Source organism: Ceratotherium simum, chromosome 2 (assembly GCF_057802395.1).
Source record: "Ceratotherium simum simum isolate JZ-2026a chromosome 2, ASM5780239v1, whole genome shotgun sequence".
In the NCBI taxonomy this organism is placed as follows: Eukaryota; Metazoa; Chordata; class Mammalia; order Perissodactyla; family Rhinocerotidae; genus Ceratotherium; species Ceratotherium simum.
The window spans coordinates 8076829-8089073 of NC_141901.1; the positions used below are offsets into that span (position 1 = coordinate 8076829).

Below are 12245 nucleotides of genomic sequence, written 5' to 3' on the forward strand. Positions count from 1 at the left end.
GCATGTGAACTATATCTCAATAAAGCTGTTACCAAAAGGAGCAGAATAGGAAAGTGAACAAAACTTTTAAGTTTTTAAAAGTAACGTATAGATTATTAGAACTAATTAGTAATCAGATTTCATAATCTAATAAAGATTCAAAAGGAGGTTTCTATTTAAAAAGCCAATTTTGTTCAATTCCAGTGTCCAATATCCTATTTTTACAATAAACTATGGCAGTAATCAACCAACGATGTAAAGAGAAAGTGCCATAATTACAGTCTCACTATTGAAACTGATTGAGACTGTATATTTCATATTTTTAAGTATATACATAAAGCTTATTTTAAAAAGCTTACTAGTCTATTAGTCTATTGGTGGATTCTACCTTCCTTCAAGTAAAAAAAAAAAAAAAACTGTAGAAAGAGTTAGAATAAGGGGAAGACAGATGTTTCCTGTATTGTACTAAAAGGTACTTCTAAATCGTAAGATGTTGGACAGAGCAGATAATATGAGGTTGAGAGGTTGCGCGATAAAGGAGCATGTAAAGTGAAGGCAAGCAGACCATAAGCTCCAAAAGGGCAGAGACCAGGCCCTCTGGTTTTTAGCACAATGCCTAGCACACAGTAGGTGGTCAACAAACACCTGCTGAATGAATCAGTAAATGAAGGAATGGCAAGAAGATACAAAGTGAGGAAGGGATTCAGGTTGCTAGATAAAAAAGAATAATACTAATTCCTTCCCTCAATAAATATTTATTGAGTACTTATTCTAAAAATAACCTATCTACAACATTCCTACCAAATACTGTCTTCCAAAATGCTGTATAATTTCTAGATTTATACTATCTGCATAAAAATGTTCTGGAATAAACTAGAAATGAGCATAATGTAAAACATACTCTGGACTCTGAGACAATTACAGGACCAGAATCCTTTATCTGCAATTCCAAAATCTAAAAAGTTCTGAAAATCAAGAGGTTTTTCTAAGTCTGGCATCAAAACTCATTTGGAGGAAAACTTGACCTGAATTGAGGTTAGCTAATTTATTTATACACTTCATTTATATACTTAATTAGAATAATCAGACATTTCACTGAGAAACATTAATATGTTTGGAAGTGCTGCTCTAGACCCCAAATAGGCTGTTACATAATATGCACTTAATACCTTTCTAAAATCTGAAAAATTCTGAATTCCAACAACATTTGGCTTCAGAGTTCTGAATGAGATATCGTGTGTTTGTATAAAGTTCCCTTTGAAAGACTAGAAAGAAGTTTTGAGTATAATTTGATCCATAATGGAAGTAGATGAGATATCACCTCATGCCCATCAGAATGGCTATAAAACAAGACAAGAAATAACAAGTGTTGGAGAGGATGGGGAGAAAAGGGAACCCTCATACACTGCTGGTGGGAATGCAAACTGGTGTAGCCACTATGGAAAACAGTATGGAGATTTCTCAAAAAATTAAGAATAGGGGGCCGGCCTGGTGGCGTAGTGGTTAAGTTCGGCACACTTTGCTTCAGTGGTCCAGGATCCGAACTCACGGGTTCAGATCCTCGGAGCGGACCTACACCACTCATCAAACCATGCTGTGGTGACAACCCACATACAAAAGAGGGGACGACTGGGCACAGATGTTAGCTCAGGGCCAATCTTCCTCAAGCAAAAAAAACAGGAGGATTGGCAACAGGTGTTAACTCAGGGCCAATCTTCCTCACCAAAAAAAAAAAAAAAAAAAAAAAAGACCAGAACTACAGTATGTTCCAGCTATTCCACTTCTGGGTATTTATCCAAAAAACATGAAAACACTACGTCAAAAAGATATTTGCACCCCTATGTTCATTACAGCATTATTCACAATAGCCAAGACTTGGAAACAACCCAAGTGTCCATCAAGAGATGAATGGCTAAAGAAGATGTAGTATATATACACAATGGACTACTACTCATCCATTGAAAAAAGATGAAATCTGGTGATCTCAGCATCATGGTGGAGTGAGCTCTCCCCCTCTAAGACACTCATATACCAACAGAGGACATTCACACAACACAAAAGACATCTGAGAGACCCACACAGCCATATATCTGAAGGTGGAGGTGAGGGAACCCCCAGACGAAGGGGAAGGAGGTAAGGAGAACTCCTCTCCATCCCCAATGGCAGCAACCCTGTGGGAAACTGAATTGTTGCGGGGGTGTCTTCATCAAGCTAGTACCCCAGGAGAGCAGATAGCTAGGGAAGAACAAGAAGACCCCAGGATCAGGCAGGTGAAAGAAAGCGCCCCTCCCCTTGCCCGGTGCAGTCTAGAGCATCCACGGACCACGGCAGGCTCGGAATACACAGCTCTTGACCCCAACCCAGTGGTGGCAGGTGGAAGCGGTGACCAGATATTACCGTTATGAGGAAACACAAATCCACACCGTCACACAGTATACAAAAATATATTAAATCTCCAGACCAGAAGGAAAATGACAAGCACTCAGAAATCAATCCTGAAGGCACAGAAATTTATAATCTAAATGACAGAGAATTCAAAATCACTATCATAAAAAATCTCAATGAGTTACAAGAAAATACAGATGGACAGTTCAATGAAATCAGGAACTTCTTCACAAAAGAGACTGAACTATAAAGAAAAACCAATCAGAAATGTTGGAGATGAAAAATATGGAACCTTTAAAGAACAGAGCTGACAATATTGAGGAAAGAATTAGCAATATAGAGGACAGGAATGCAGAAATGCTCCAGATGGAGGAGGAGAGAGAAGTCAGACTAAACACAAATGAAGAAATTCTCAGAAATATCCAACTCAATTAGGAAATGCAACATAAGGATTATAGGTATTCCAGAGGGAGAAGAGAGTGAAAAAGAAGCAGAGAGCTTGTTCAAAGAAATAATAGCTGAGAACTTCCCAAACCTGGGGAAGGAGCTGGAAATACAAGTGAATGAAGTCAATAGATCTCCTAACTATATCAACATAAAAACACCCTCTCCAAGGCATATAGTAGTAAAGCTGGCAAAAGCCAATGGCAAAGAAAAAATATTAAGGGCAGCAAGACAAAAAAAAATAATGTAGAATTCCTATCAGGCTCTCAGTGGATTTCTCAGCAGAAACCTTACAGGCTAGAAGAGAGTGGAATGATACATTCAAAATTCTGAAAGACGAAAACTTTCAGCCAACAATACTCTATCCAGTGAAAATATCCTTCAGATATGATGGAAAAATAAAAACTTTCCCAGATAAACAAAAGCTAAGGGAGTCCATTGCCACAAGGCCCACACTAACAGAAATGCTCAAGGAGGCCCTTATGCCTGAAAGAAAAGAGAAAGGGGATACAAAGCCTTGAGCAAGCAGAAAAAAAGGTAGATAAAATCAGAAAAATTGCAACTCTCTATCAGAACAGTTTAGCAACAATTATAACATCAAAGATAAAGGGATGGGGCCGGCCCCGTGGCTTAGTGGTTAAGTGCGCGTGCTCCGTTGCTGGCGGCCCGGGTTCGGATCCCGGGAGCGCACCGACGCACCGCTTCTCTGGCCATGCTGAGGCCGCGTCCCACATATAGCAACTAGAAGGATGTGCAGCTATGACATACAACTATCTGCTGGGGCTTTGGGGGGAAAAATAAATAAATAAAATTAAAAAAAAAAAAAAGATAAAGGGATGGAAAACACCAAAGATAAATACAGGAAAGGGATGGAATTGACTTAGTCTAAGGAAATAAGAGGCCATCAGAAAATGGACTATCTCATCTACGAGATTTTTTATACAAACCTCATGGTAACCACTAAACAAATAATCAAAACAGATACACATATGATGAATAAAGAGAAAACTAAGAAAACCATCATACAGAACTACCAAACTGAATTGGTAGTCTGAAACACACAGGACAAGAAACAAAGTAAATGCAGAAGAACTGGAAAATGAGCTACAAAATAGCAACATTAAGCCCTTATATGTCTAAAACCACTCTAAATGTAAATGGACTAAATTTTCCATAGAGTGGCGGGATGGACTAAAAAACAAGATGCAACAATACGCTGCCTCCAGGACACACATCTCAGCTCTAAAGACAAACACAGGCTCAGAGTGAAAGCATGGAAGACAATACTCCAAGCTAATGGCAAACAAAAGAAAGCAGGTGTTACCCTACTTATATCAGACAAAGTAGACTTCCAGAAAAAACAGGTAATGAGAGACAAAGAGGGACAATATATAATAATAAAAGGGACACTCCACCAAGAAGACATATCACTTACAAACATAGATGCTCCCAACACAGGGGCACCAAACTACATAAAGCAACTATTAACAAACCTAAAAGGAGATATTAGCAACAACACAATAATCGTAGGGGATCTTAACACCCCACTTACATCAATGGATAGATCATCCAGACAGAAATTCATTAAGGAAATAGTGGACTTAAATGAAAAACTAGACAAGATGGATTTAATAGATATATATACAGCACTCCAACCAAACACAACAGAATACACATTCTTCTCAAGCATGCATGGAACATTCTCAAGGACAGGCCATATGCTGAGAAACAAGGCAAGCCTCTATAAATTTAAGAAGATTGAAATCATAACAAGCATCTTTTCTGACCATAATGCTATGAAACTAGAAACCAACTACAAGAAAAAAACTGGGAAAGTGACAAAGATGTGGAGACTGAACAAAATGCTACTGAACAATCAATGGATCACTGAAGAAATTAAAGGAGAAATCAAAAAATATCTGGAGATAAATGAAAATGAAAATACACCATACCAACTCATATGGGATGCAGCAAAAGCAGTCCTGAGAGGGAAACTCATAGCAATACAGGCCCACCTTAACAAACAAGAAAAAGCCCAAATAAGCAATCTTAAACCACACTTAGAAAAAGAAGAACAAACAAAGCCCAAAGTCAGCAGAAGGAAGGAAATAATAAAAACTAGAGCAGAAATAAATGAAATCGAAACCAAAAAAACAGTAGAAAGGATCAATGAAGCAAAGAGCTGGTTCTTTGAGAAGATAAACAAAATTGACAAACCCTTAGCCAGACTCACTAAGAAAAAGAGAAGGCACAAATAAATAAAATGAGAAATGAAAGAGGAGAAATTACAATGGACACCACAGAAATACAAAGGATTATAAGAGAATACTATGAAAAACCATATGCCAACAAACTGGACAATCTAGAAGAAATGGGTAAATTCTTAGACTCATACAACCTCCCAAAACTGAATCAAGAAAAAATAGAGAATCTGAGTAGACCAATCACAAGTAAAGAGATTGAAACAGTAATCAAAAACCTCCCTAAAATAAAAGTCCAGGACCAGATGGCTTCTCTAGAGAATTGTACCAAACATTCAAAGGAGATTTAACACCTACCCTTCTCAAACTATTCCAAAAAATAGAGGAAGATGGAACACTTCCCAAAACATCCTACAAGGCCAACATCACCCTGATACCAAAGCCAGACAAAGACAATACAAAGAAAGAAAATTACAGGCCAATATCGCTGATGAACACAGATGCAAAAATTCTCAACAAAATACTGGCAAATTGAATACAGCAATACATTAAAAAGATCATACGCCATGTTCAAGTGGGATTTATACCAGGGACATAGGGATGGTTCAACACTTGCAAATCAATCAATGTGATACACCACATTAGCAAAATGAGCAATAAAAACCACATGGTCTTCTCAATAGATGCAGAGAAGGCTTTTGACAAGATCCAACATCCATTTATGATAAAAACTCGCAACAAAATGGGTATAGAAGGAAAGTACCTTAACATAATAAAGGCCATATATGACAAACGCATAGCCAACAGCATACTCAACGGGGAAAAACTAAAAGCCATCCCTCTGAGAACAGGAACAAGACAAGGGTGCCCACTTTTGCCACTCTTATCCAACATACTGGTGCAGGTTTTGGCCAGAGTAATTAGGCAACAAAAAAGAATAAAAGGAATCCAAATAGGCAACGAAGAAATGAAAGTCGCGCTGTTTGCAGACAACATGATTTTATATAGAAAACCCTAAAGAATCCACCAGAAAACTATCAGAAGTAGTCAACAACTACAGCAAAGGTGCAGGGTACAAAATCAACTTAAAATTAGCTGCATTTCTATACTCTAATAAGAAACTAACAGAAAGAGAACTCAAGAAGACAATCCCATTTACAATTGCAACAAAAAGAATAAAATATCTAGGAATAAATTTAACCAAGGAGGTGAAAGACCCATACAATGAAAACTATAAGACATTATTGAAAGAAATTGATAATGATATAAAGACATGGAAAGATATCCCATGCACATGGATTGGAAGAATAAACATAGTTAAAAAGTCCATACTACCTAAAGTAATCTACAGATTCAATGCAATCCCAATCAGAATCCCAATGACACTCTTCACGGAAATAGAACAAAGAATCCTAAAATTCATACGGGGCAACAAAAGACCCCAAATAGCTAAAGCAATCCTGAGAAAAAAGAAGAAAGCTGGAGGCATCACAATCCCTGACTTTTCAAAATATACTACAAAGCTATAATAATTAAAACAGCATGGTACTGGTACAAAAACAGACACACAGATCGATGGAACAGAATTGAAAGCCCAGAAATAAAACCACACATCTACCAACAGCTGTCTTTGACAAAGGAGCTAAGAACATACAATGGAGAAAGGAAGGCCTCTTCAATAAATGGTGTTGGGAAAACTGGACAGCCACATGCAAAAGAATGAAAGTAGACCATTTTCTTTCACCATACACAAAAATTAACTCAAAATGGATCAAAGACTTCAAGGTAAGACCTGAAAGTATAAAACTCCTAGAAGAAAATATAGGCAGTACACTCTTTGACATTGGTCATAGAGGGATCTTTTCCAATTCCATGTCTACTCGGACAAGGGAAACAAAAGAAAAAAGAAACAAGTGTGACTTCATCAGACTCAAGAGCTTCTGCAAGGCAAATGAAACCAGGATCGAAATGAAAAGACAACCCACCAGCTGGGAGAAAACATTTGCAAATCATCTATCCAACAAGGGGTTAATCTCCATAATATATAAAGAACTCACACAACTGAACAAGAAAAAAAACAAATGACCTGATCAAAAAATGGGCAGAGGATATGAACAGACATTTTCCCAAGGAAGATATGCAGATGGCCAACAGGCACATGAAAAAAATGTTCAACATCAGTAACCATCAGGGAAATACTAATCAAAACTACACTAAGATATCACCTTACACCTGTTAGAATGGCTCTAATCACCAAGACAAAAAATAACAAATGTTGGAGAGGTTGTGGAGAAAAGGAAACCCTCATTCACTGCTGGTGGGAATGCAAACTGGTGCAGACTCTACGGAAAACAGTACGGAGATTCCTCAAAAAATTAAATACAGAAATACCTCATGATCCAGCTATCCCACTACTGAGTATTTATCCAAAGAACCTGAAATCAACAATCCAAAGAGGCCTACGTACCCCTATGTTCATTGCAGCATTATTCACTATAGCCAAGACGTGGAAGCAACCCAAGTGCCCATCAACTGATGATTGGATAAAGAAGATGTAGTCTATATACGCAATGGAATACTACTCAGCCATAAAAAAAGACAAAATTGTCCCATTTGCAACAACATGGATGGACCTGGAGGGTATTACGTTAAGCGAAATAAGCCATACAGAGAAAGACAAACACCATACGATTTCACTCATATGTGGAAGATAAACTAACACACGGACAGACAGAACAGTTTGGTGGTTACCACGGGGAAGGGGGTTGGGGGTGGGTACAAGAAGTGAAGGGGTACATTTATATGGTGACTGACAAACAATAAGGTACAACTAAAATTTCGCAATGTTATAAACTATTACGACATCAATGAAAAAAAGATGAATTCTTGCCATTTTTGACAACATGGATAAACCTTGAGGGTATTATGCTAAGCGAAATAAGTCTGACTGGAGAAAGTCAAATACCATATTATTTCACTCAAGTGGAAGATAACAACAACAAACAAATACATAGATACAGCGATTAGATTGGTGGTTACCAGAGGGGAAGCAGGGAGGGGGGAGGGCAAAAGGGGTGACAGGGCACGTGTTCAGTGACAGATGGTAATCAGTCTTTGGGTAGTGAACATGATGTGGTCTATACAGAAATCGAAATATAATGATGTACATCTGAATTTTTTTTTTTTTTTAAGATTTATTTATTTTTTCCCCCCAAAGCCACCGTAGATAGTTGTATGTCACAGCTGCACATCCTTCTAGTTGTTGTATGTGGGACGCGGCCTCAGCACGGCCGGAGAAGCAGTGTGTCGGTGCGCGCCCGGGATCCCAACCCGGGCCGCCAGCAGCGGAGCGCGTGCACTTAACCGCTAAGCCACGGGCTGGCCCTGAAATTTATATAATGTTGTAAACCAATGTTACCTCAATAAAAAAAATAACAAAAAAATAATGGAAGTAGAATTCAGTTGAGTTACAATCTAAGTAACATATACTTTTTAATGTTTACTATGAAGAAAACAAACAGGAATAGAATATAGTCATAAACTTTAGATTTTTCTAAAACAAATTATTTACAAAGGGAATGAAAACATTTTGAATCTTTCCTTTTTAAAGCTTAAGATTCTGAACTTACCCTTTCACTTTTCACAGAACCAGTGACATCATCATCATTTAGGTGGCGCTTGAACTTGGGAGGCATATTTTTTACTCAAGAAGTACTCTCCTATTTCCCAGCAGAGTGAGTACTCACCCCCTTAAAGAGAAAATAAATTTCATTAGATTTGAGACTTTGCTAAAGTACTTAAAAAAGCGTAGAAGGCCCTAGATGATGGGGCCTTGTTCACTTCTCTGACTTCAACCATTCCCTCCTCACTTGCTCCACTCTATGACCCTGGCCTCCATGCTAGGCCTCAATACATAAGCAATAGTCAAAACCATGAGAAAATAGATGTAACTTTCTTAAGAGCACATGTGGAAGAAATCAGTGACAAAGTTTTTATAAAATAAAAAAGCAGATTGTACAGGAGAAGGGAAGAATATGAGGTTGTTCCCTGAAAATGAGACATTAAATGCTTTTAAGATTTTAACTTGGAGTCAGAAGACAGCAGAACACTTCTAGTTTTCTCACTTTTAGTTAGTTGCTTAAACAATGACTCAGTTTCCTCATCCGTAAAATAGGGATTTCCAGGCTTCTGCATGGAGTTAGGATGGTCAAATCAGATAATACATGCAAAAACATTCTGTAAACGATAACATCTTATTCAAAAGCATAGCACTAGGTGCTCCAAGAAACGGGAGGTTTGGTAAGAAGTGGGTTAAACAAGGCCAGTGTTTTTGCTACAGAAAATCTCACAGCCTTTTATATGCTAATATGCATCGTGATTTTCCAGGAAAATGCTTGAGTATGCTACATATTCAAAATTTTCTTGAGAAAAACCTGACATATGTAAATATAAGTTTTCAGTATTCCGGACTAGAAGATGGATGAATAATGAGAGTAAATAAGGTGTACTGAATGTTCTACTATGTGCAGGCACCATGCTCAGAGATATACATGCATTTTCTTTTACTCTTTTGAAGCAGGCACCAAGAAACTAAGAGAAAACTAAGCCTTAAGATAGGTAACTAATAGTGTTAGTCACTCTACTGATTGAAATAACAGAAACATAGGCCTATATTAATCAGTAGCTGTGCATGACCAGTTTTAATATCTATTCAATTAGTTTTGCCTATCAGATTGCAGTTTTTTCTAGAAAGACCACTTCCCTATAACAACCCTGCAGCCCTCCTTCTCTTACCACAAGAAGAAACACCTCTAAGATCTCTAAATATAATTAGACATCAGTTTGTTGGTTAATATTATATACTAAAAAAAGAATAAACAAGATATCCACTTTCATAAATCAAATAAAAATAATATTTTAAGGTCCAGAGTCCAGTTTCATAATCAAATAAATCAAATAAAAGTAATATTGTAAACCAAATAAAGTATTTTGAGGTGGCTTCCCATAAAAACAATAAATCAAATTGTTTTCCCAAAACAATTCCCATAAACCAAATAAAAGTAATACTTTAAGGTGGCTTCCCATAAAAACAAACCGATAGACACTTTTTTTTTTGAATGAGAAAATCTTCCAAACCAGAAACTTAACCACTTGTAACAAAAACCAAATTCTTGCTACCTAAATAACAGCTCTAGAGTTCTTCATTCCACAATATTTCTGTCACGAACATCTGGCCCATTTTACTCCTCATACTTAGACTTCAGAGTAATTCATTCAAGCAAAAATGTTACAGAATGCATGGAAAAACAGATGACAAAGGAAGCAACTGAAGAACTTGAGCTTTTCTTTTACTTACACCCATGTTTTATTTTATATTTTAAGCCCTACAAATGGGCTGCCTCAACATCCCAAACCAAATAACAGGCAGACTTACATAACATCTTTATGAAATAAATACACAGTAAAGACACAAGTTTAATGATGAACAAAGCCCATATTCAGGTCCCATAATCCAAGCATCAGCCTCATGAAGGCAAGAAACCAGTGTCTGACAAACAGAAAAGCCATCACCAAAGCAGCAGGCAGATTAATTAACTACACTTAATGAACCACAGGGCAACTGATATTTGTACCAAACAACCAACACGATACTCTGTTGTATCGTATATCTGTGTATGTGTATATGCATATCTGCAGAATATACATATTCTGCCTAAGATTTCTCCTGCAAAATATACATAGGAATTCAGGTGTTTGTGTCTAGCTATATGTGTAAATAAGACAGCCTTCACGATGTATTTCAAAATTGAGGGTAGAACACCATGAAACACCAATACACTATTCACTTAAAAAATGTCACATCTTCGTATGCTTCTTATGCCATCATCATACGCTTACAATTTCATGTATGTATTTTTTTTGAAGAGGCGGTACATTCTCTATTCAATGGCTTTAAATGTAATAAACTTCTACTCTGTTGTTTAATAAATGTTGGCTTCTTTTTTGCTTTACGCAACAAACAAAAACCCAAGTATTGCATTTCACACAAAGCTTGAATCTGGGCAGCGGCGTCCCTTTTCCTAGCCTCCATTCCCTTTCTGACTCCTCTTCCTCATCTCTCATCAGCAGTCCCGGCTGGTGCAGTTTCACGGAAATAAGTGACTTGGATGGACACAGGCTGAGATATTATTCACAAAACCTGTCCAAGTGTAACGATTCACCTCACCTTCCGGTCATTACAAACGCGGCGGGGTTGGCGCTCTTGCTCCCGAGCCTTTAAATAATGAAACAAATCCAGCCCAGCCAGCCAGCGGCCCTGTTCGCCCCCCACCCCAGCTGTCGCACCAGGCCACGGCCCCAACATCTGTTCCCAACTCTGGTCCTTTCTGCCCCGACACCCACTCCCATTCCGGGCTGCCTCCACTCTTCTCCAATCCGCCCATCCCCGCCACTGCTCTCGTCCCGTCTCCCCAGAGCCCCTTCAATTCCCATTCTCCTCCCCCTCAACCGCGCCCCCGACCTCCGCACACCCCAGTCCTCCCGGCAGCCCGGCCCGGACCAGCCTTCGCCACTCCGGGCCCCTTCCTCGGCCGCGAGCCAGTCCCGCAGCCCGACGCGGACGTTGGGGGACGGCGGGGCAGGGGCGTCGTCTCCGCTTCCTTCCTCCTCACCTCAGCGCCTCCCGTCGGGACCGGGCGGGCGCCATACCTGAGTCTCCGGGGCAGCTCCGGGCAGCCGTCCGGGCCGGGCAGCGCTGGGCGGGCGGGGGAAGGAGCGGGCAGCGGAGGAGGACGGCGGGGAGGGGGACCGTGAGCGCGGCCCCGGCGTCGGCCCCTCCGCCGCAGCTGCGCCCCCGCTCATCGAGCCGCTCGGCGCTCGGAGGCCTGGCCCAGGCGGAGGGGCGGGCCCAGGCGGGGAGCGACGAGGGAGTCGATTCCGCCCTGCGCTCTCCACCCAGGCAGGGCCCTGGGGGATGGGGAGATTAGATCCGGAGTCTCAGGATTACGTAGTGCTTTAGGGGGAGACAGCAACAATTGGTTCCCGAGGTCCTGTCAGGCCCGGGCGTGCGTGGAGGGCAGTCAGGGAGGTGGAGAATGCTCGGAGAAGGCCCTCCACGCCGGGCGCCGAGGGCACGCCCGTGACTGGGGGTGGTTAGGCGTTCAAGAGCGGGTGCTTTGTGCACAGTCCATCCCCCGGGCCAAGGAAGCCCAGTAGGGAAAGGAGCATGGCTCAAAA

At 40.0% G+C, this 12245-nt stretch overlaps 1 protein-coding gene across 3 annotated transcripts in view; it reads right to left on the minus strand.

Moving 5' to 3' along the window:
• The window catches only part of VAMP4 (vesicle associated membrane protein 4), a 34763-nt gene extending 22891 nt beyond the window's left edge, over positions 1-11872 (minus strand). The window contains exons 1-2 of one of the 3 annotated variants that reach the window (XM_087437908.1): positions 11718-11872; positions 8639-8758 (exon numbers count right to left, since the gene is read on the minus strand). In XM_087437908.1, the coding sequence (XP_087294034.1) occupies positions 8639-8704 (66 nt within the window). In that variant the 5' untranslated portion in view covers positions 8705-8758; positions 11718-11872. Of the gene's footprint in view, positions 1-8638; positions 8759-11539; positions 11560-11680 lie in introns of those variants that run through there. The other 2 variants (XM_014783416.2, XM_087437919.1) reach the window with 2 other exon arrangements.
• Between the last annotated feature and the right edge of the window lie 373 nt (positions 11873-12245).